Below are 25,436 nucleotides of genomic sequence, written 5' to 3' on the forward strand. Positions count from 1 at the left end.
ACACAAACATAATGATAAGAGCAATTAAATTTAAATGTCATGTACAAAGGCGAACTTATCTCTAATAAGAGATTTCTTCCAGCAAACCTTTTCAAATTATATACAATTTTATTAACAAATACTATTTAAAATTATTATTTCAAAGTAATCCTGTTTTCACACCGATCGTTTAGACCGGTGTTTCCCAACGTGGGGTCCACGCCTCACAAGGAGGCAATTTGATAGTTAAGGGAGGCAATTCAAAAATGGACTCGACGTGATTTTAACTCTCTTACTCCGAGCCATTTAAATGCTTCGATTAGATGTCAGGGACAAATTTAAGAACAAAAAGTAAATAAAAAAATGCTATAAATATTTATTAGGTATAATTTTGTTTGACGTAACCAAAATATCAACTGGGCGATTAGAGTCTTCAAGTAAACTTTGTCGAGAAAAATTATGTATAGGGGGCATAAAATTTTTAGAAATGTTCAAGTGAAGCATGGCGCAAATAAGGTTGGGAAACACTGGTCCAGACTTTAAATTGATCATGCAAAAAATAAGTCTAGTCAATATCCAGTTTTTATAGAGTAAATTTGAATTTATAAGTAGACATATGAATTAGACATATACATATATTGTTCTAGTCATAAATATTTAAAAAATCAAACCGAACTACATCATGCATTGAATAGCGTTGGCAAATCGGCACTCCACTTATGTCACTAACTTGATAGATAGATGACATATCGACTTCCTATAATGTACATTTGCCACGCCCGATGTTAGTAAAAGCCATAGAATAAGCTACCGGCACCATTTCATGTTTTCAACAGACTTCAAAAAAGGGGAGGTTCTTGTGTTCTCGATTTCGTTTGTATTTTTTCATGCGTAGGTGCATTATGTTGTCTTAGAGGACAAATGTATGAATTGATTTTAATTTTTTTTTTACTATGTCGATTGAAAAGGGAAATGCTTTATTTATATATCTATATATGGGATCATATATTTTTTAAAGTTTATATTATTTTTGGTTTGTATTGTTTTGGAAACTCTTTTTTTTTGTCTAAATTGATATATAGATTGGTTTCATAGAAATTTTATAAAAATCTATTTTTATAGTTTTTAAACCAAAATAACTAATTTTGCCAAAATTGAAGTTGACTTTATTTTGTGGAATAGACTCAAACTTTTTAAAGAAAATTGCGTAGATAATACGTGTAATCGACAGTCATTTGGATTATTTTGCAATTTATATATTTTTTCTTATATTTTTAAACCAGGCAATGAATTAGAATTCTAAAGTGCAAAAAAAATTTTTTTTACCAATTTAGATCCGAGCAAGCTTTAACATATAAACTAAATTTTTTCTTATGCCACAAAATTAGTAAACAGGCATACGGCCTGTCTGATTATAAACTGATTCTACAGCCTATTCCTACTTCTGCAATATTAGGGCTGACACACTATTTACCACATGAGACTTTAATGTATACTTTGTGACAACCCTGGCATTCACATGTGTTCTGTTCACATCATTTTGTGTACGTTTTTATTCTTAATTTATTCTAAGACATTTTCTAAGTAAATTTAGATCAGATGAATCACGCTGGAAAGTATACTGACAGTAATTACGCCGTTGTGTGCTAATACAGTTCAAACGTTTAATTAAACACAAAGGAAATACAAGTTACTTACTTTCGTTTCGAGTGACGAGTCTGTAATGTTGGTACATTAATCTAGTCTACGGTTTCTGGGTCGACGTGGGTGTATAACTATTTCGATTCGCTGCCGTCTGTACCTCTGTACCTGCAATTTGTTTTGACTTTCCATTGTTTATTTTTTTTTTTTTATTTAATTCGCTAGTATTCTATTATCGAACTTATCATTCAAATTTCCATTCATTCTTCAATTAATCTATTAATTATTTATTGTTTTCAATGAATATTATCCTTACTATTATTGTAAAGGTGAAAGTAAGTTCGTTTAATTATTAGTTCTCTACCCGTTCTATTGAGGATTGCCTTTTCCATCCTCGATATATATAAACTACTTTTTATCTAGGACAATAAATATGTCCCGGTTATGCTAAAGGAGTTGGAAGTAAACACTAGCTATTGATAAATTTTAAAACAGTTGTCTTTTTTTTTTTGCTAAAACGCTATTCTTGTGGGCTTCTACTGTGTCATTGTCGAATTCGCTTTCCAGAAAAGTGACATTGCGAAAAACGCTCGTCGAACAAAATAAAACGTTTATTTAAAAATGGAACGCGACCAATTATTAAAAGAAATGTCTTTTCAGTCAAACCAGTGACGAAAGGATACGTATGAACACATGCTGTTTAAATTTTGAATCCTAACGTTTAAGAAATAAGGTCTATTGGCTGAGAAAGAGAACAGTATACCATCAGTGTAAGGTATATACATAATAGAAACATACAATTAGGATAGAAACCACGTTGTCATTTGAATTGGTAAATAGCAACAAAGAATGCTCCCATACAATTTCTGAATTTTTAAACAGTATTTCGTAACGTCTGTACGCTGTAAAGTAAATAAGTACATATAACTGTTAGCTGCGTATTTGAACTTGTTTCGTTCTAGTAAATAAAATTAATTAGCGTGTGTATTAGCGTATAGTCCAATGTTATGTTGCGCAATTTTAGTGAAATCCGTGAAAGTAAACAAATTATTAAGTAACAATGATTAGTATACAAGTAATTGATAATTAATTTTTATTTAAGAAAAAAAAATACCCTCAATAAATAGTTATTATTCATATTAGTATTATTTCAGAGATAGTATTAGAATATACCAATAGGTCGGTCTAAATATATATATATATATATATATAATATATATATATATATATATATATATATATATATATATATATATATATATATATATATATATATATATATATATATATATATATATATATATATATATATATATTACTTATATCCAGAACACTTAATTGTAAATAGACTAAGAAATAAACATACAACCATTACTACATAGAATTCGACAATATTGATCCATATACAAATTACGTGTCGCCAGTATAGAATAAGCTATCCGTTTCTTTCCCGTGGGTATTGTAAGAGACGACTAAGAGAAGACGAGGGATGAGCAGCAGTGTCTTTCTTAAAACATCTCTAAAGCCTAAATGCGGTTGTCAATCCGCCTGCCAAGCATCATTACTACTGGCAAAATCTCCCAAGAGTGAGGCTACGTTTAGCAGTGGATAGTTAAAAGCTATATCAGCTTGTAGATGCTAGATGATAATACAAATACAAAAAATAATACGATCTTGTCACATTTATATTACATAACGACAAGTATCAATGCATTATCTAATAATCTGTACAAAAATTATTATGAAAGCGAAATAATTTAATAATGTACATTAAAAGTTCAATGTATCGTTACAAATTGTGTGTACAACGCTGCAACTAAGAGCGTGTGTTAATAAAAAAAAAAAGATAATGGGATATAAAACGATTACATCACACCACGTGCTTTCCAGCACTAATATTTATACCGTAGTAATTGCGCGCGCGCCGTCTCGGGGATGCCTCCACGTAACAAAAAGAAAATAAAAGTAGAAACCAGTTCCGTTAAGCGATTCCCGTAATGACTAGCTGTCTCTAGCGGGCTAGCGGGGTTGCTGGGATATCGACAACGAAGCGAACGGGCACACGACTAGCGCTATTGTAAATTTTTATCAATACACACATTGCATTCGATTAATTGTTTACTACACATTTCAAATGAATCAAATTTTGTGTTATAAATTAAAATTGGTTATTATAATTTGATTTTATTATGCCATAATACAAATAAAAAAAAAATTGTTAGTGAGTCTGTAATGTCAAATAATTGTATCAAACTAGTAGTGAATAATTTTCGTTAAAACTTTACATGAATTGATTATTAAAATGCATTATAAATTTTATTATGTATTATTACATAATTTTAAAACAGTGAAATGTACCTCTTATCAAGCCACTTCGTCTATCAATTTTGTATATGCTACTTATCCAGCGCTTTAAATTGACTAGCCTTAACTACTTCGCATTATTTAAAATCATAGTTCAAAAGCGTAAAATTATCTACCACTTTCACGATTTTGTTTGCAGAGCTTATTACATTCTCGTTAGCGTTGGTGAAAAGTAAAATTGTAGGTATAATTTCTTTTTTGTATATAGACGTAATACTGATATGATCATTAACTTTATGTATGTTTAACTAACTCTTATTCATGATTAATTACGTTAGTAAGAACAGCTGTTAATTTTTTTTTTTTATTTATTGTATTGTAAACGTAGATTTTTTAATTAAAACTAAATGCATAATCTATTTTTAATTAACAGCAATCCAATTCGGATTAAATTAATAAAAAAACTGACTATTCAAAAATTCTTACAACTATGGTTGTTTGAATAAAAATTATTTTTATTTATCTAGTATATCCAGTTTTCGCTATCGACTATCGTCTCGCGTCAGTCTACGTCCCGGTCGGTCGCGGCGAGCCTTCAAACATTCACCCCTCGATGCAGGTCAGCGTGCTACAAACGGGTCCTGTGACGTCTTAATACAGTTATTTTAATGCAACTATTGCAAGTCATAGCTTAACATTTTTTTTACGCCACTGAAGTGTCAAACAAGCATTCGGCCCACCTGATGGTAAGTGGTTTCCGTATCCTATCATCATCATCATCATCATATCAGCCGTTAACTGTCCACTGTGGAACGTAGTCGTTACCCTATTGGGGGTGGGGGGGGGTATTATTAGTTGCCAAGTTTAGCAGGCGGGTTGGCAACCGTAGTTAGGCTTTTGGAGATGTTTTAATAGGAACGCTGCTGCTCATTTAAGGACCATTCAGTTTCCGTAGTCTATGAATGCTTGCAGTACCAGGGGCATTACACGTGCATTGTCGATTCTGAAGAAACCTCTTTATCCCTTTTTTGAAAAACCCCACGCGATAGTCTTTTGGAATAACCTTTACCTACAGGGAGCTCATTCCATAACCTGAGCGTTTATGTTATTGTTATTTAAATTAAGTACAAGATTCAGTTATTTAAATTAAGTACAATAAAATTTAGCTACGTAAATTGTGGTTTCTTAATAAAGCACCGTATTACAATAATGTATCTCTTGTAGTTTGTAGTCATTAGTTCTGAATTTTGATAACGACGGAATATTTTAGGTAAATATAACAATAATAATCAAGGAAAGTATCTAGTACTAGCGATTCGACTCGACTTCGCAAAGGTTGCTAGGTAGAAACATAATTAAATATGTTTGTTTTAATTGGTGTATTTTTGATACTTTAGATTACTTTATTGTAGTTTTCATGAATATCTCTAATTTTTATTAAAAATAATGTATAAGTATAGCCTATATTACTTGATATTAATGTAGCTTTCTATAGGTAAAAGAATTTATAAAATCGGTTAAGTAGTTTTTGAGTTTTTCCATTACAAACAAACATACGAAAAATCAAATCTTTCCTTTTTATAATAATATTATAGATAAGACAATCTTAACATACTCTCTTTGACTATGATCCTCAGGAATAGCAACGCATAAAGTTTACTATGTGCAGGTACTGTTCATGCCTATAGGCAATGGTTATCCATTCCATCAGGTGGGCCGTCAGCTTGTTTGCCAGTCTAAGTTGCAAAAAAAGTTATTAATTGTTTTCATTTTTCTCTATCAATTTCGAGAGAGGTTAAACCTAATAATATATAATTAGAAACTTGGCATAAATAGGAAACAATATTGATATGTCTTTTCATCGAAATGAATGTGTATAAAATAAATAGTTAAACATAAATATGCCAAGTATAAAATATAGATTAACTGTCACATATCTTAAGGTTATCCAAGCCTCTCTAGTGTTGATCACTGGATCGCGCACGCGACTCGATCGACCACTTGACAACTATGTAGGCGCGTGCGCAGCCCACTTAGATCAACGCGCCCAGTAATTGTATCGTTGCTACTTTTTTTGCTCATTCTAAGTAGGTAGATGTTATGCACGTGTTTTATTTGAACAAGTATTCAATTAATGTAGGTAGATTTTTAATTACTTTATTATAAATTTGTTTCGATATAATAATCTACGTGACGTGGCGGTTTAACACACCGCCTTATCATCCAGTGGTCATATTCGATTTCCACCTAATGTATAAACATTTATATTCACGAATAGGTATGTCATGCAAAAAATGTCTCTATGGATTTATTATCAAATATGAGTAATTAAAAATTCCGTGACAAATTAACACTAATTCAGTATTATTTTCATTTGATTAAAAAGAATAATCAAAATCAGCTCATAAGAAAATTGAAAATGTATTGATTTTTACTTTTACATTAACTATACAAGAGGAAATACTTGCATTTGACTATACAAGTGCAAGTAAAAGTTGGAAAATACGTATTTACAAATATTATTCTATTACTAACCAATAATACTATTAACAGCATAACAAGTCGATTGTTAAGTAAACATTGCATTGTAAGAGGAACTGCGAAATCGCATGATCTCTGTATCTATCACGTAAATCGAACAAAACTATCTGCATCTTAAACTGTGCGGTAACAGAAGATAATAGGCGTGTCGCGGAAACACTTATTAGATCGAAGTAAATCGACTGGAAAAGCATAGTCGACCCACTTTAAAATATTTTTTTTGAAACCCGCCTGTTTCGAAATTATTTTGCCAATAATCCTTTCATAATGATTTTCATATTTTTATGAATATTTATAATACTCTTTTTAATAGATTTATTAGTAGATTTTCTTTTTTATAACATAGGGGGCAAACGAGTAGGTAGCCCGCCAATAACAAGTGATTCTGCCGCCCTAAGATTTTTGCAACATTAGAGAAATTGCAGAACTGTTGCCGGCCTTTTAAAAAGGAATACGTTCCTTTTTTGAAGTTTTCAATGTTTTAAATCAATTATGTTTTTCGAATTTACAAAATTTGCTTATTATTCTATTTATAAATTTTAAATTAAAAATGATAGAACCAAGTTTTCTAAGTGTTGTATCAGTTTTTAATTAATGGGAGAAATATCATAAAGTTTCAAGCCGCCAAGTGGGCCAATACTGCCCAATTTAAATGTCGTCATTCCAATCTTTTACTATCTAAACCCAAATCAATAAATATACTAATTTCTTATTAAAACTAATGGTAATTTGAACAAAATTTAAAATGTTATCTACATTTGTTAAGTACAAGAGTTAGTTCTTTACACATATGAATTTGTACGTAGACAGTAATTTTATTAGAATTGCACAGTCTTATTATGTGGCTTTCATTGAAAATTGCGTGGTTGGAGAAAATATATTTACAATTTTCTCGACTTTCCAATAATTGATATAAGTGGACATCGTGCACTTTGAAATCAAGCACCTCGTTTGTTTCAAGTAACCGTGTCATAAAACATGAATACATGTTTCATGACATGATTACTTCGAACATTTTAGTTATATTGGTGGTACTTGATTATTGTAATACAACTTTAATGTGTGAAAAATATAGTGCACTGTACACATCTTACAATCTAACATTAAATGCGAAATAAATAATATACTTTATCAAACTCATTTTGGTTTAAATGGTCTCAAAAAATCAAAACAATCCAGAAGGCGTGAACTTGTACAGACTTGTGACTACCAAAACTATAATATATAGAATAACAGTAATAGAAAAAACGTGCTCACTTTCTCGCGATCAGTTTGTCTATATTGATGTATACCTACTATCCCATACTGTTCAATTATAATAAAATCACATAATACGTTTTTCTATCTAATATTACGTGGGTAAATAAAGTAAAGTGCAGAAATATTTGTAATATTTCTAAATTGATCACAGCACGAAATTAAGGTTAATGTAACTTACTTGTAACATATTCTGAGAAAATAGTACAAAAAAATCACTCGTATCCTATCAAGAACAATAGAGATCTATAAGCTTAAAAGCTAATGAACTACATATTAGGTTTTCAGCTATCTGACGTCCACATTACAATCTGTCAATTACCCTTCTTTTACTGTGCCATAGTTGAGCAAATGGTGTGCCCGTGGTGGGTATCGAATGAATGGGAGGAACCGCCGGCGATCGTTAGACACGGACCACGAACGCCAATGTCGAATCCAATGCCACACATTGTTAAATCTCGGAAGGAAACAAACCTATGCCTTTGTTGCCTATGAAATAAAAGACGCCACCCACGCGTACTTGGTTACTGATGATGATGATGATATTTTGGTGTCTTTCAACACACAATTATTGCGTCTTCACCACTTAGTTGTTATTAAACAAGACGTATACTCAGTCGATTTACGTAATAACATTATGACACTGATTGACAGGCAAAGCACAATCTAAAGTAACGATTCCTAAAGTGGATTCCGTGGAATCTAGGGATTCTGTAAAAAAGTCAACGAGGTTCCAGGAAAATATTTATACAGTGACACAATTTTATTCTTCACATTAAAAATTAAAGAAAACTATAAAACGTTCTACTTTAAAAATATTCCTAATAGAATTTCTTTGTTCTTATTTAAATTACAGTTTTTTTTTATTTATAATAAAAAAATTATATATATATATAAAAATGTTATGCACTAACTGCTATAGTTAAAAGTTAAAAATTGTGTACCAAAATAAAAATCGACTTCAATTCTGATAAAACCAAATATTTTGCTCCAAAAATTATACTACTAAACCGATTTTGGTAAAATTTAAATTTGATTTGATTTGAAAAATTAAATTTGTATCTAAACTGACGGAGTTTGTAAAGTACCAAATTTAAAAAAAGACAAACGAATTAAGTACCTCTTTCTTTTTTAAGTCGCTTGAAAATTGTATGTTACAAGAAAAGGACATAAACGTACCTTATTGATCCATCTCATACATGTGTTCACACACAAAACTTTCCTATTACTATTAACACTTCTATTTTGACGTATGAGAAGTTATTACCTTTGAATAGTTAATAGATGATGAGCTTAAAGATGATCACCTGATAAATAGACGCGAATGGCAATAATAGTTGAGCTTTCACAGTATCTATTGTTTCGTTTCATAATATAGTTACGTATAACTTAATCTGGTGTAGAAAGTCATACAATTGTATCAGTATCATTGATAGGATCATAAAGTTTGGTAGCTCTGACACGCTTGTCAGTACTAATGGGACTGTAAATTGATGTTTCTTGCGCGGAAGAGATTGCTTGATTATCAGTCCATTTAATAGGTAGTGAACGTGACGCTCAATTTGGTGAGTGGAGTAACTTAAATTTGCAGACTTGACAGTTTGAGTTATTATTATTATTACTTACTGTAAACTACTGTGTGTAAATTAATAATGATGTTTACTACAAACAACGTAACATGTTTTCGAGCTTCAAATAGATCAGCAATTGAGATGTAAAATAGTTTTATACGTAATTATAACGTTGTACTTATGTCATTACATTTGATGATTATCTCAAATATATATTACATATGTTACATCAAACAACATTATTTCTCGTTTGATATTATATATTAAATACATTACATAAATTAGAACAATAATACATAAAATATAAATAATAATACAATAACATAGTACCAACACCAATGAGGGGATTGAATATAAAAAATTAATAAAATAGTATCGATCAGAATTTAATACATGATTACTATTTGTTCTAGTATTCTAGTTCATTCGCCGGATATTTCAGGCATAGAATAGGTTACACCTTTTTTCTCGTGTCATAGGAATCAACTAAGGAAATTTAATCTCAATTTCATCACTCTTAAAACCTTACTAAAACCTAACTGCGATGGCTAACTCACGTGCATGGCAACTACTGCCAAAACTTACCAATAGGAGGAGGCTTACATTTATGATGAGATCTACATATTGAAGTTATAATATATGAAATATTGGCCTTATAATGGATACATTTAATATCGATTACCTAATATATTATATTGAAATGCATGTTGACCTTCTTTTCCGTCATCAATGTCCAGAGAAACCCAATATACAGATATCGGAACGGTACCGATATCACTCATTCTTAATAAACATTACTGCAGTTAAATTCATAAAAATAAACAAGTATTTTTGTTTTGTTCCAGCCTAGGCCCGTTTGAGGCCTTAGCCGGGGGAGAGATGGTGTCACGACGGCGCATTCTGTCGCGTTCACGGGACGACCTAACACAGGCCCTAACAAACCAAATGGAGGAGGAGGAAGATGTCTGGTACCAAAAGGATAAGCTTTATAAGGTAAGATGTCGACAGTGCTCTAGATTACGGGGCACATGATGCCCGAGATATGACAAGTCCACGAAGACGTTTGACACTTAAATTCCCGTTACGCGCAATAAAACATAGCGTGCACAATTTGACCCAATTTATTTATTTATTTTTTTTTGTAAGATTAATGTGTTTTATTTTTATATTACTTGTAAATTATAATATTTATTGATATAGTTATTTTTTGGCACATTAATGACTTCAGTTAATGGTAATTATTAGTGTCATTCAGATTTTTTCCTAAATGGATTTTCTTAATTGTGTTATAGAATTTTTATTGACTTAGTAATTTAATAGCGCATTAATTGGTTGGTGTATTATATATTTTTCGTTTATTTCTATTGGTATTATCATTCATTTATTACTGGAGTTTTACCTGTGTTGATAAAAAGAAGATATTACTTGTTGGCTGTATGTATATATAGTAATTGTGATATATGTTTCTTAAATGACTTAACACGTTTTAATATGAGATGTCTTTAAATTTATTTTAATTCAGTTAATGTCATACTACTTATAATTGAATGTTATAAAGTTGCAAAATATTTTGGCTGTGTTTTGGTTTGAAAGGTGGGATGACAGTGAATTTACAGGCTACAAAGATAACGCCTGAGTTCCCAGGAATGGCAACGCATGGGAGTAATATGGGCGAAACAGTATACTCTGTTAGATCCATGGTACTACTCATGTCTATAGACGACGGTTACCACTTTCCATCAGGTGGGACGTCAGCTTGTTTGCCATTCTAAGTTGCATAAAAAAAATTAACTGTCTTTTTTTAAATTTTGCTCTATCTACTTGTTATAATATAATAAATTATGGCTATGAATCAGACATAACTATTATATAGCTAGCGAGTTACGATGAGGTATCGGAGCTTTCTACACATCAATCACGTGTTTGCTGAGCCGTTAAAATGCTGTTTTGAATCACTTCACATCAATACTATGTTATTATAATGCACAATGGTGAATAATATATTTCCTATTGTAGAATATGTTTGATGTTATTATACAGAGTTAGTTGTAATGGGTATAGTAAATTAAAACCCATAGTAGTGTAATAAAAAGTTGAACAACTCACCTTTAAAAATATAGTACAAGTTTCAAAATATTTTTATAAACTTTCATATTAAACTGATCGCGTTAAATTTTATGATTTCTGTCACATTATAGATTATATTTATATTACAGACACCTGAAGTATTTTCTACGAAATATATAATTACTGTTGAATATAGTACGTCAAGAATTTAGCAATTGCCATCATTATGAAACTTAAATATTGTATGTTAAAGTTGATTTTAAAAATTCGAATATTTTTGTATTATTTTTTTATGTCATCATCATATTATCATTATCTATTCACTGCTTAACATTTTTTTTACATACTCATAATTAAATATATTTTTTCTTTTTTGTACTTATTTTTTCCAATTTAGCTATCAAGTTTTAATGTAAACATAAATTACCAGAAATTTCTCGAATATTAAAATGCAAACAAATAAACAAAATCTTTAGCTGTACGGTTTTTACCCTTGAACATTCTATAGCTTTCTTTCAGCTTCTCAAAGGTTGATTGTAAGAGATCTCTCTATGAGATGAGTTCGCCATTGTATATTAAATCTTTTAATGTGTCCAAATTAAATTATGCACAATAAAGATTTTACAACAACAAAAACAACAAAATGTGTTAAGTTTGAATAAATTGTATGATTCTAGTAATTAAAAGAACATTAAGTCAAGTTGATGATATAATTGGATAAGGTGTTGGGTTCTAATTGACAATGTCGTCAATGTATATAAAAATAATAATAATAATAATAGATAAATATTTAAATTAAATTACATTTATTTTAATTAAAGCAATCTACTTTGTTAATGCCCATGTTTGAGTTAGCGTCGATTACAATATATATATTCATTAGCTTAATTTGTAACTTTATCACTGCATCCCATAGTTGTTCCGCGTGTTACGTTTTCTTTTCCTTTGTCTATAGTTACGTTTTTGTAACCATTTCCGACTGCTTGCATTTATTAAGGACGTGGGAATACTTGGTGTCGTACAAAGCGTCAACAGTTACCGCGTTACATTTTAGTCTCAACAACTTTATCGATAGCATCGCTTGTTCGATTTACATCGACATTTACGCCATTGGCTTTGTAATTATATAAGAGACTGGCTTTGTTCGCGACTCTGTTTAGATTTTGGAAGTACCTATAGACAAAACAGTCGCGTAAAAAGAAAACGAATGTAATAGACTCGTTCTAAATCTAGATAAAATATACCCCATTTTAAGTTAGAATTTCAGTAACATAACCGTAAAAACTGCATCGAACTTAAGTCTAGTAATCTAATCTAGGCAATTGTTATTTTGGCTTTTATTGTTCTTATTAAGATCTTCTCAAATTTATATTTTTAACAAATATCTTCTATGTTCAGTTATATTAAAACAAATTATTAATTTTGTATAATTACTAATTTGTTTTAATATGTGATCATTTTGTATAACTGTATCACACACATGAACTAAAGAAAAAAATCAATGGCATTTTTATATTTTTATTTTCCTTTTTTTTGTATATATATTTTATTGTTTTTTTTATGCAACTTAGAATGGCAAACAAGTTGAAGGCCCATCTGATGGAAAGTGTATTTGTCGATGCCATTGACATAATGTGTACTGTTTCGCCCAATGTTTTAATATTTGTTAATATTTATCTGTGTTTGTCGATATTTGTGTACTGAAGTAATACAAAGAAATTTTCTATCTATCTATGTACGTAAATGAATTATCATTGGATGTAATACCACTATCACTAATGATTAAATTACTGCATCTAACAAAACTCTTCAGTCTCTGTCATCTATTATTCTTTTAAGGAACCTGTACTACCCATTTATAATATCTAAGGATAGACAGTGAAAGTTTGATAGTTACAGATGTCCCAAATCGAGCAAATGATAGAGCGATCACAAAATATTTACATTTATCTATTGAAATCGGCATCTTTGTACCGTTGACAGATGCAATAAAAGAGAGAAAGGCATCATGACTTATTACAATACTTGTTTATTTCAATAGATGTTTGAAGCAATAATTGTACTAATTTTAAAGGCAACGAACGCAGCTTCTTAATATTATATCGGACTGCTATAACTGCACGAATTGTTATGTTCAATTCGCAAGGCATTTCGAAAAATTGCTCACGATATAAGTTAAGTACTGTGCAAAATTATCTGTTACTAGATCCGGCTATTTCGTTTGCATTATGATAAATTTCTTTGTTCGCTTATATGATGTTATTTAGGTTCAATCAAAAAATTACAAAACAAATAGTGAACCTCTTAATTTATTTGAAAACAGAGAACTATTTACTCCACAACTAAGTACAATACTTAGTTGAAATATACCTCTGATCACCAATTTCCACCTGTCTAATTCCACCTGCGTTATTGCTATATGCTAACAGGGCACGAGTAGTTGATGATAGATGAGAATTATAACAGGCCCTCTAGACAAGTGGCAAGTGAATTGGTCGATGAAATCGACATCGTTAGCGAGTCCGTGAGTTGAAATGAGACATCCGACGTTGCTATCTCACAGACTCGCTAGCGATGTCGATTCCATCGATAAATTCGCTTGCCATTTGTCTAGAGGGTTAGATCTATTGGCTATCGTGATGAATTTTCTAAGAATTTAGTACGACAATTTGGATGGGGTCCGCGTCACTTTCTGCCACGAACTGTCAAAAATATAAAATTACCATAAGCGGCATTGCCTACTAAATACGATATGGGGACCTTCAATAAGAGGATTTATAGCTTTTTGAAAGGCCGACAACGCATTGTTAACTCCTCCTCAGTGTCCGTGGGCTGTGGTGATCAGTTACCATCAGGTGAACCGGATGCTACTTTGTCGCTCTTTCACATAAAAAAAATTAAGGATTAACTTACTCATTACTAGCAATCTCTTTCCTCTCTTTTATGTCCGATTGTCTTTTGACAACGTCAAATATTGTGCAACCAGTTTTAGATTGGAAAGATTATTTTTCATGCTAAATGACCGTGTTCCACCACAGTTCGGGTGCAACATTCCGTTATTTGATAATGAACTAGACAGGTGACATTAAGATATGACGATGAAGAATACAAGAATGTGTAACTGTAATGAAAGTTATCATCAACCAACCTCAAAAAGGAGGATTCCATTCATGTTCCAACCGTAAAGCAGTTGTGTTTGCATAACTGTGTTTCGGTTTGAAGGGTGGGATATGGCGTGAATTTACTGGGTACAGAGGAATAACACCTGATTCCTCAGGAATGGCAACGCATGGGGGGTATCATGGGCGAAACAGTATACTCTGTTATGTCGTGGTACTGCTCATGTGTATAGGCGGCGGTTACCGCTTTCCATCAGGTGGGCCGTCAGCTTGTTTGCCATTATTTTTTTTTTGTACGTATTATGTATGTTACATCGTGTATATTCATTAGTAAAAGTTCACTGTCTAGTTTGTCATATGCTAAAATTGCATGATTTAACTATCTTTTTTAATCACTTGTTAAATTAAAATAAAAAGTGAAATGACCCAACAGAAAATCACAATTAGAAGATTCAAGAAAATTATATATATAAGATATGAATCTTCACAAAAGAATACTTTCCAAAATTAAAATTAAGTACATACAAGTATATAACACCAGTTCGACGTTCATGATTTTAGCCATCTATAAATAAAAAGTATCATTCCAATTAATTTACGAAAGTCCCATTGAAGTCCCATCAAGTGCCTACAATCACATCTTTTAACTTAATATCCAATATATTAGTTCACGATATATACGTAATATAATTTTATGCCTTTAAGAAATCGTATCCATTCATTCGTTTAAGCATAATAAACGTTTCTACAAGAAAAAATCCAGTGACTGCATTAGAACAAGTATAGACTAAACCCATTACGGTTAGTAGATCAACAGCCAATATTTGCAGAATGGAGCGGTCAGTCCTGACCTATTGCACGAGATCGTGACCGTTGAAGAACAATAGGTTACAATATTGCGAATAGTCAGGAAGCCATCAGCATTAGTCGTTAACTTTCTGACCTTACTGACAGTAATTCTTGTTTTGGACTCGTGCTTTTCTAATTAACTTTTTATACCATTTGTAAAACAGGGTAAAATAAAAATTAATATATAATAGTATCCTTTTAAAAATATGCTCTGAAAATGAAACGGAATCTTTTTTTTTTTATATACAACTTAGAATGGCAAACAAGCTGACGGCCCACCTGATGGAAAGTGGTAACCGTAGCTTATAGACATGAACAGTACTATGAACATAACAGAGTATACCCTGTCACCTATATTAATTATCGTGATGATAACGTTGCTCTATTTACCTGATGATGAAATTTCATAATTAACATTGTATAAAAGTAACATAAGAATAGGATGCAGTGTAATTTTGTCGTTTTGCAAATCCGGTTTCTATGAAAGAAATATTTATTTATTTTCATGTACAAATGTGGCAAATACTATAAGATGGACATAATACATATTATACCATAAGGCTTGTTTGCCATTCTAAGTTGAATAAAATAAAATCTGAGGGTTTATTCACAGCGTATTTTGCATAATGTAATTGCACTGTAATTTTTGGAATATCAATACAGACTGAATCTCCATATTTCTAAAAATACTTATAACCATTGATTTCAACTGCTATCACTTAATTTAGATTAAATAAAATAGAAGATACTTAATTAAAATTTAATCGAATACCTTTCAAAATAATAAGTATCCAATTTTATTTGAAAAGGTCGATTCGACTGTGATTATAATTTACCTAATAAGATTGTTAATACATTAAAATCTATTTAAAAAATGGTCACGATTCTCAAATAGCGCTGAATTAGCATTTCAGTTAATATCAAGGCTCCAAAATGTGTGTCTGGATTAAGAAATAATATGACTGCAACGAGCTGAATGTAGACCGAGGTCGTTGTATCACTGCAAGTGTTTCTTTTTCAAACACTGTTGCAGTTAATTCGAGACCCTTTTTGTTTTTGTTGCTTTCAAGATTGTTTCACACAGAGTAATAAAATTTACGGGCGCTTCCGTTTTATAATTGTAAATATTTTATTTTATTTTTCCATCCACAATTTTATTCACAATTAAAAATTAATAAATAATTTAATTTTTACCTCATTTATTTATATTGTTTTTCTATTGAAGAAAAAAGAACTTTACCTTATTAATATGTAAGGTAATTTATATTTACATAGGTATGTTTAATACGTAACTTCAATAGAGTTTCCCCAAATATATCCAAGTTGTTACTCGACTAATCGAAAAAGTTTGCATATAAAAATTAGTAATATATGTATGTGTTCATGTAATGTTTATTACATTAATTTTATTTAATTTAATTTCTTGTAATTGTTTATATCTAAAATAAGTTTACTATTGTAATCTTTTGGAGGAAACAATAAAGAGTATCTATCTATCTATCTGTAACAATTATAGATATAAAACGTCACGAATATTATGTTGCTACTGTAATAAATTAAAAACATATAAATCAAGTAAATGTGCAGAGGTTAATGCAGTTATTAAGTGCAATATAGTACACATAGAACAGTAATTTACCTATCCAGCAAAATTGTATTTAATTACATTCAATGAATGCAAATTGCGTGCAAATCGTTTATGATCGTCGAGGAAATGATTATGTACTGGTATGTCTGGATAACTTTCTTTAAACTTCATTTCAATATAATGACACGTTTTACATCCTTATAGAAAAAATGTAATTTTTTGGGTAAAATACTTTGGAGAGGTCAAACCTGCCAATGCTTCTAATGGTGTAAACACCATGGTAATAACTTATGGAATAGTAACGATAGTAAACCAACTATATTAAAAATAAAAAATTTGATTTTGATGATGCTTTTTCAATTCGTTATTCACTTACTCTCTGTATTTGTGAATGAAAATTAAGAGCCAGCAGAACGATACAAATTATACGATATATATATGACTAGTTGTATTGCTTGCTTCCGCCTGCGTGAACCAAAGTATCCTATGTGCTAAGTTAAGATATAATCTAACCGTGTATCAAATTATATTTAAATCCGTTTAGTAGTTTTTGCGTGAAAGAGTAACAAAAATCCGTCCAACGTTACAAGCTTTTGCATTTTTAATAGAGGTTTCTTATTGATATATAAAACTTGTCTACCGCTTATCTGCATTTCCAGTTGTGTGTTAATAAAAATAGGTTAATATAACCTGTAGATTTTCTGCAAACAACATGATAACAATGCGTAAGATTAATTAGATATTTTTTGAAGCTATATCCGACCTATATTCCTTGGAGAAAGTTCTTTAGTTTCTCGAGTATAGCAGATCTTATCCTTCCCATACATATCTGTATCATAGGCCTCCCCCTTGGGATAAATCCACTAGAAAACGAAATTTCTCGAATTTTGTAGCAGGAAATTAAGAAAAAAATTATTAACGCTATCTTACTCGTATGTATACCACCAGTTTGTAATTGTCTAACAAAAAAATACTGGAAAAATATTTTCATAGTTAAAAAATTGTTTGCAGCGGTTATTTTTTTGACGGTTTTTTAAATTGTAATACATTATTATCATCACGTCAGCCGTTAACTGTTCATTGTTGAATAATAGACCTTCCCATAAGGAATATTTTGCTAATAGTTGCCATGCTTGGCAGGTAGGTTTACAAACGCTGTTAGGGTTTTATTAATATTTTAAGAGTAACGATTCTGCCTTTCCTTCGTCCTTTAAATTCCCTTAGTCGCCTCTTACGACACCTTTTTTTTTAATGGATGATAATGGAATGGTAACCCCACCCGTGCTATCGGTATACACCGGCGGGGCACCAGTGAAGGATGATAGGTGAGAATGAAGTAGGTCAGTTAGCCCATCGTGACGAATTCAACAAGAATTGTTCACGATGGTTTCCAAGGGAAATCACGTGAAGTCGACCTAATAAGGCATATTGCTAGCAATGGGGCTGTCAAACTCCATTGCTAACAATCCCTTTCCCCCCTCTTACGACACCTACAAAAAAGAAAGGAATATTCGATTCTATTCCGGGATCACACAGTATAGTATGTAATAGAAATCTGTACAATATTAATGAATTAATGAATAAACAGTCACAGTATAATTATACCGTTATCAATGACAGTTTGTTCTATAATGAGCGCATTATACAACGTAGATATTGCGCGGCGGTGGTCACCGTGCCGTTCACGCGCTGCGTGTCGCAAGCGACGTGACACCGTTTGCCAACACCTGCTTGACTTTTAATTCGTGTATAAACTATACAATGTTTGATTTATATAAACTTTTAATACTTCCACACATTTTTTATATAGATATATAAAAATTGTGACGTTTTATACAAAATTGACAAATAGATGTATGGGTTAAGAAGGCAATAGAAGGAAGAATTCGTCAGAATTTTATTTTTTCTCTCTGCAAGAATAAAATTCAGACAAATTTATATATGATAAAAAAATATGATAAATACTAAGAGATAGCAAGGAATGAGCAGCAGCGTCCTTCTTAAAACGTCTCTAAAGCCCAGACTGCGGGTGCCAAATATCTCTAAAGCTCTGACTGCGGTTGCCAATTCGCCTGCCAAACGTGGCAACTACTAGCAAAACCCCCCAAGGGCAAGGGGAAGGCTTATGTTCAGCAGTGGATAGCTAAAGGCTGATATGATGATGATAAAATATTTTATTTGGTATCTATACATGTATATATGTAATGGGAATTATAAGAACTTACTATGTTTGTTGTTTCGACTTCATCTGGAAGTCCTTTTTAGGGTGAATACGGTATTTAAACTATACAAATATTATTGGCTGATGAAATATTTAATTATGTATCGTCATAAGTGTTGTTAAAGCTGTGTGTTTGTTTTAAATAATTAAATAACGGTCGGGAACGACAAACATAGTAAATTAATAAACTTCCCATTACACATTTGAGTATGTATATATATTCATTAAAAATTTACTTAATTTATATAGAATATTATATAAATATAATATAATATTTTGTTTCTAACCAGTTTTATATAAATAATGGGATATAAAATTTTCAATATAATCATACAAAGGTAATCGTTTTAGACATTTTAATTGATCGTATAAATCACGCTGACGGCCTGTCAGTGTAGACGGGCCACCTCTTGTATTCTACTAAGAAAGTGAAAACTTGACTGACAGCAAAATTATTGGATTTATTCCGTTTACTAGTTTATATCTGCGACTTCGTCTGCGTGACTGTGATATGTTAATTAACTGAGTGTTATAAAGTACTCTTGACCAATTTACTTCTCCATCTACTATATGCATGCCAAATTTTATGACGATTGGACGATTGGTTGAGTTATTAAGGCGCTAAGAGGTAACAAAGAATTTTAAATATAATTTTAAATATTTATAATATTATTTATAATGTATTACTTACTGAAAGAAATAATTATTGGATTTATTTTCTCTAGTTTTTGCCTGCGACTTCAAACGCGACTGGGATATATTAATTAACTGAGATATAAAGTATATTTTAGCAATATATATTCTCCATTCCAAACATGAAGTGTCAAATCTCTCAATCAATCGTCCAACCGTTATAAAAACGATTGGATGATTGGTTTATTTGTGAAGACGTGAAGAAGTAACAAACTGAATTTTACTTATTTATAATAATTAGTAATTTTTATTAAAAGGCATCATGAAAATCGAGAATTTAATGAACTAGTTGTGTTTTACTACTTTTTAATTTCTTTTAGTTGATACTGTTAAAAGTTTTTTTTTTTATTATTTCTGCGTAATCCCTTAAATTTTTACGTCAAATACTTACTTGTCAAACTGACTCTGTACTGCACTAAAACATTATTCATTACATAAGTCTTTAAAATTAACCAATCACTGTGAGTTTGTAATTTAGTGATAATTATACAGTAAAGAAATTTTAATGATACAAAAATCAGTACATACATAAATATATATATAAATACATAAACCGTGTATGTATGCCATTATGTATGTAAGTTATTAACATGTTTGTTCATCATTAGCCATGTAATTTATCAATGTGTTAATTATAACTTAATTTAAACATAATCAAGATTACAAAGGGTTTACAGATTTAATTTTGATTCCATTTTCAATGTTCATTGTCCTTTTGAAATAAGAAACAATTATATATGCTATCAAAAGAATCATCAATCTGCCAATAAGTCGACGTATGTGAAAGGTCAACCAAATAATGTTATGTAAGTGAACAATGATGGCAGTTTGATAATAGGCGTCGTAACTTGCAATAAAGACATGTACATACAGCAGGCGTCAACGCCAAGGAACGCAAAAATTCTTTAATTATATAAAGGCTGCAATATGTCGTAAACTTTCATGCCTCCATGTATAAATGCTTTTGTTCTAATTAATTGACTTGTCAATAAAGTATAGCTTCAACTACTATAGTTATAAATTTGAAATTATGAAGTTCCTTTTGTAATGTAACCCCTTAATTCATTATAAACGTCAAACCTCTCATTAACCTAATTTAGTTGTATTTTGCCTTTTTCTTATGCACTATATTCCTACTTTGAAGGAAAGTAACAGAACAGTGTAATACATAAAATAGTTTTGTAGAATGTTTTAGTTTTTATAAATAAGCGGGTAAGTGTCAACTAATAGAAAATTTTTCAAAATTTCCAAGTAGGAGATATTAGCCTCAACGTGGGTGACGTCACGGTACTCTTTCATTAATTTTATTTATAAACTGTTGTATATAGAACTTAAATAAGACTTTTATTCATAAAAATGTAAAATTTCTTATAAATTTATTTAGCTATTTAACTGTTTTCTCTTTCTTTTGTGCTATATTCTCGAATTGAATGAAAGTGACAAAACACTGTAATAGTTGTATAATATATATATATATATATATATATATATATATATATATATATATATGTTATAGTGTGTGTGTGTGTGTGTGTGTGTGTGTACATATAATAACTCCATTCATTTTTATTACAATAAATCCATGTCCTAGTCGCGTCGTATACAATTGAAAAAGCAAAGCTAATAAATAATAATATTTTTAGAAACATAAAGATGGATGCGATATGCAAAAATGAATTTTGCAATTCGCTGCGTTGCGGTACGCGCAGCCGTCATGTGTGCCAACCTTAACATTACCAATTTCGGATGTCTATCACTAGCATCAATAACCGAATCATTATTTACTACCATATATGAAATAATAATATTTTTTTAACAAATAACGTCCTGTAATTTTATTGCAACATGAGCAATTTAGAGATGTACCACGTCTGTTTAAGTTTTGGCAACTCAAATTAGTCGTCTAATTCGGTTGGTTAAGGATAAAACAGGTGGCTTCTTCGTGTCAGAGGTCAATATTTGACATTTAAGTAGTCGGCAAAAGTTTAATGATGTAACGCCGGTCTAAGCAAAGCTTGCTTGCGAAATGTTGGCTAGAGTTGTCACTCGTATATATGTAAATGGTACATACATCTGTAGTCTGTGGTTGGTATTTACTTATTTCATTACGCGATACATAAGAGTGTATAAAGGTCACAATATAATATTCGTTTATCTATTTACTTGACATGCTATTGCATCAATATATATATATGTATATATATATAATATCCTTTTTATTTATTTCATTTAGGTGTGCATATTTAGTGTTATTTTTTTTCTTTTTTATTTTTGACTAATAGGGTTTTAGATATTTATATTTAAACTAGGTTATTTGTGGAGTAGGTAGAGAGAACTGAGTTCTAAAGATCTGTGGTTAAAAAGAAGCTTTTTATTTGTCATCGTCATCATCATATCAGCCATTATGTGTCCACTGCTGAACATAGGTCTCCCCCAAAGACTGCTATAATAAAACCACCAAACCAAGCCACCTGGATCCATTGATTCTCTGCAATGCATTTGAGGTCATCATTCCATTTAATGCTAGTAGTCTCGAGGAGTAGCGAGTAGGGAGTAGTGTAGTAGTTTACCTATACGAGATCACTATCAAGAATTGATGTGCTGGATCTGTGTATCTAATTATTATTACCGATAGCATATTAGTAAAAATGTTTAAACCGTATAATTATAGATATTAATATTACAGGCACAGATGAAAAAATATGAGTACCTTTTCCTAGTCATTCCGAGATCGCAAAATGTATCTCGATACTGTTTGAGTGCTAATAAAAAATAATACAACCTCCTTGAGTAATGACCGACCTATAATAATCGAGATACACTGTCAGAATGTGACGTGAATTCCCTTTTTGCACTCTAAAGCGTATCGGAAAGTAAACAAAGCAGAGACATATCTGTTATAAAAGCATAATCGTACGTATTCGGTCCACTCATGGATCTGATTAAAGTGTCTTTATACAATTTAGAATGGCAAATAATCGGACAGACTGATGGAAAGCGATAACAGTACTGTGGAATTCACAGGTTACACTATGACGCCAATGATACGTTTCATGCTTTACCAATCCTGATGACTATATTATGTCGCCGCGCCCTCTAACACCACTGTCATAATACACTGTAAGCACCTTCTGGTTGTAGCCATTTGTATGGTATTTATAGTATATAAAAAAAAATTCAAATGCAGTAAAAAGACTTTCAAGTAAAGCTAAAAGTAACAATTTTCCCGTGGGTCACTCACGCCAACGTGAGACGTCACGTAACCAACGACTAAGGAAAGTTAATGATTGAGCAATGAGTAGCAGCGTCCCTCTAAAAACATTACCAAAAATTCTTACTGCAGTTGCCAATGCGCCTGTCAAGTGTGGCAATTACTAGACCCCTGTCGTCCTCCCACCCCTCCCCCATGGGCGAGGCCTATGTTAACTATATTCAGCAGTGGATAGTTAACGATTGATATGATAAGAAACAAACAATTTTTTAACATCATGTAACTTAAAATATCCCTTTAAGATCTACTCAAATATTTGAATGTAGTCGGTTCATTTCTAATAACAAACAATGGTTACTAAAACTAATAGATCATTGCTAGTTTATTATACGAAATCAAAAAAGTAAAGCGGCTCTGAAAATGCTTTAAAATTGTTTTAAACCCACAATATGTGTCCTGACGACCTTAATATTGTGGGAACTGGCGTTCGCGGTGTCCTTGTAAAAACAAAATGCCCCCGGCAGACATCCGGTTACTTTATGCTTCAATAATTAAAACGATGAAAAAACATTATTTTACTCAGAATGGGTTTGCAAAAAATTACAAAACGGGAATTCCTAGACACCATCGTTTTATTTGATCTTCATTTTAAAAAGACAAAGTAATGAAAAAATTAAAGGGCGTTTGAAAGAAACTGATATGAGATTTTATTAAAATGTTTAATATAATATGAATGAAGTTAACTTTACATTTACGTGTTGCAGGGTTTATGGTTTATAAAAATTACTGGGATTGTTTATGTAAATTATGACGAATTTTTATAACATAGGAGCAAACGAACATGCGGCTCACCTGATGGTAAGTGCCTAATGCCGCCCATGATTACCCGCAATACCAGAGGCATGGCAAGTGTGCTGCGGTCTTTTTTAAAAGGAATACGCTTTTGAAGATTATGATGTCGTATCGGTTCGGAAATGAATGAATTGAAATGTAAACTAATTGAATAAAGTTTGATGATAATTATTTTTTATAGATAGATCCTCTTTATTTTAACTTACAATAGTAAACTATTTATAAATATAAACAATTACAAGAAATAATCACAATGAGAAAACAATGGGCGACCTTATCGCTAAAAGCGATCTCTTCCAGGCAACCTTTGTATGGAGAGGAGTAATTATATATATTGTCTTGATTTGAGCATTTGGCGTTTTATTTCTGTCTACCCAAATGGAAGACAGACATAAATGGAGATGTCGGTAGAGGTCGCCTTAGACGAAAATGTATCAACCAAATTTAAAATGCCCGTAACCGGAGAGCGTGTATGAAAAGATTGATGATTGTGGAGAAAGCGAAAGAGGCTTGTTTGAATCGAAGCATTTAGCGTTCCATTGTTTCTGCATACCCTAATGGAAGACAGGCGTGACCGATATGTAAGTATATATATATATATATATATATATATATATATATATATATATATATATATATATATATATATATATATATATATATATATATATATATATATATATATATATATATATATATATATATATATATATATATATATATATATATATATATATATGCTATATATATTATATATCTTCAAAAATACCAAACTAAAAACTGAATTTAACTTCCCCAATTTGAAACAACAGCACTGATACATCGTTGAACCCAAGAGTGACGTGCAGTTTTTATATAAAATGACTCGATAACATTGATGATATTGCCCCACCTATATTTATTCGCAACACTGTCATGATTATTTTTCAATGACTTAAAGTATTTCATGGACGCAACAAAGGAGTGAACGATTATAGTGACTTGGAACTTTGATGCAATTGTAAACGTTTTTCAAACGAGCTCATTACGAATTACAATTGAGTTTATACAATTTATGATGTATTAAAAATATAACATCAATAATACTAGAGTTTTAATTACTTCTTCATTGTATTTCTTTTATTTTGCTATATGTATGCTAACTGTCAGGAAAGGAAATGTTTAAAAAAAAACGTGCAGAAAGTGTAAACTTTGGAGTATAAATCTCCTTATGAAAATGAGGGTACATTTGGTTTTATTTTCCTCATTAGTACACCCGTACAAAACTGGGATGGGCAGCTAATGATACATAAAAAAAGTTTCATTACATATATCTACAAATTCTACCATAAATCACCATAAAAACGTATTTATTGTAACCTCTTCTGCCACCCAAGCCGTTTTAAAATATTATTGACCTTGCATTTACGACGTCGATGTTTTGATAGTATATTACAATTCGTTAAAATATTCTCTAGATATATCACGAAACTACGATTACGAATCTAAATGGTCCCACAACATTGTATTGGAATTCACCTCCAATTGACATTTATTTGAGCTC

General features: G+C 31.0%; 1 protein-coding gene across 3 annotated transcripts in view; it reads left to right on the forward strand.

Moving 5' to 3' along the window:
• LOC113518505 (uncharacterized) overlaps positions 1–25,436 on the forward strand; it is a 264,190-nt gene that overhangs the window by 131,671 nt on the left and 107,083 nt on the right. For all 3 annotated transcript variants that reach the window (XR_008253664.1, XM_052901800.1, XM_052901801.1), the window contains one exon: positions 10,139–10,286. Coding sequence is in view for 2 of the 3 variants with exons in the window: in XM_052901800.1 (XP_052757760.1) it covers positions 10,139–10,286 (148 nt within the window). In the remaining variant the exon portion in view is untranslated. The remainder of the gene's footprint in view (positions 1–10,138; positions 10,287–25,436) is intronic.

Source organism: Galleria mellonella, unplaced genomic scaffold (genome assembly GCF_026898425.1).
Source record: "Galleria mellonella isolate WM207_F2 unplaced genomic scaffold, CSIRO_AGI_GalMel_v1 utg800, whole genome shotgun sequence".
In the NCBI taxonomy this organism is placed as follows: domain Eukaryota; kingdom Metazoa; phylum Arthropoda; class Insecta; order Lepidoptera; family Pyralidae; genus Galleria; species Galleria mellonella.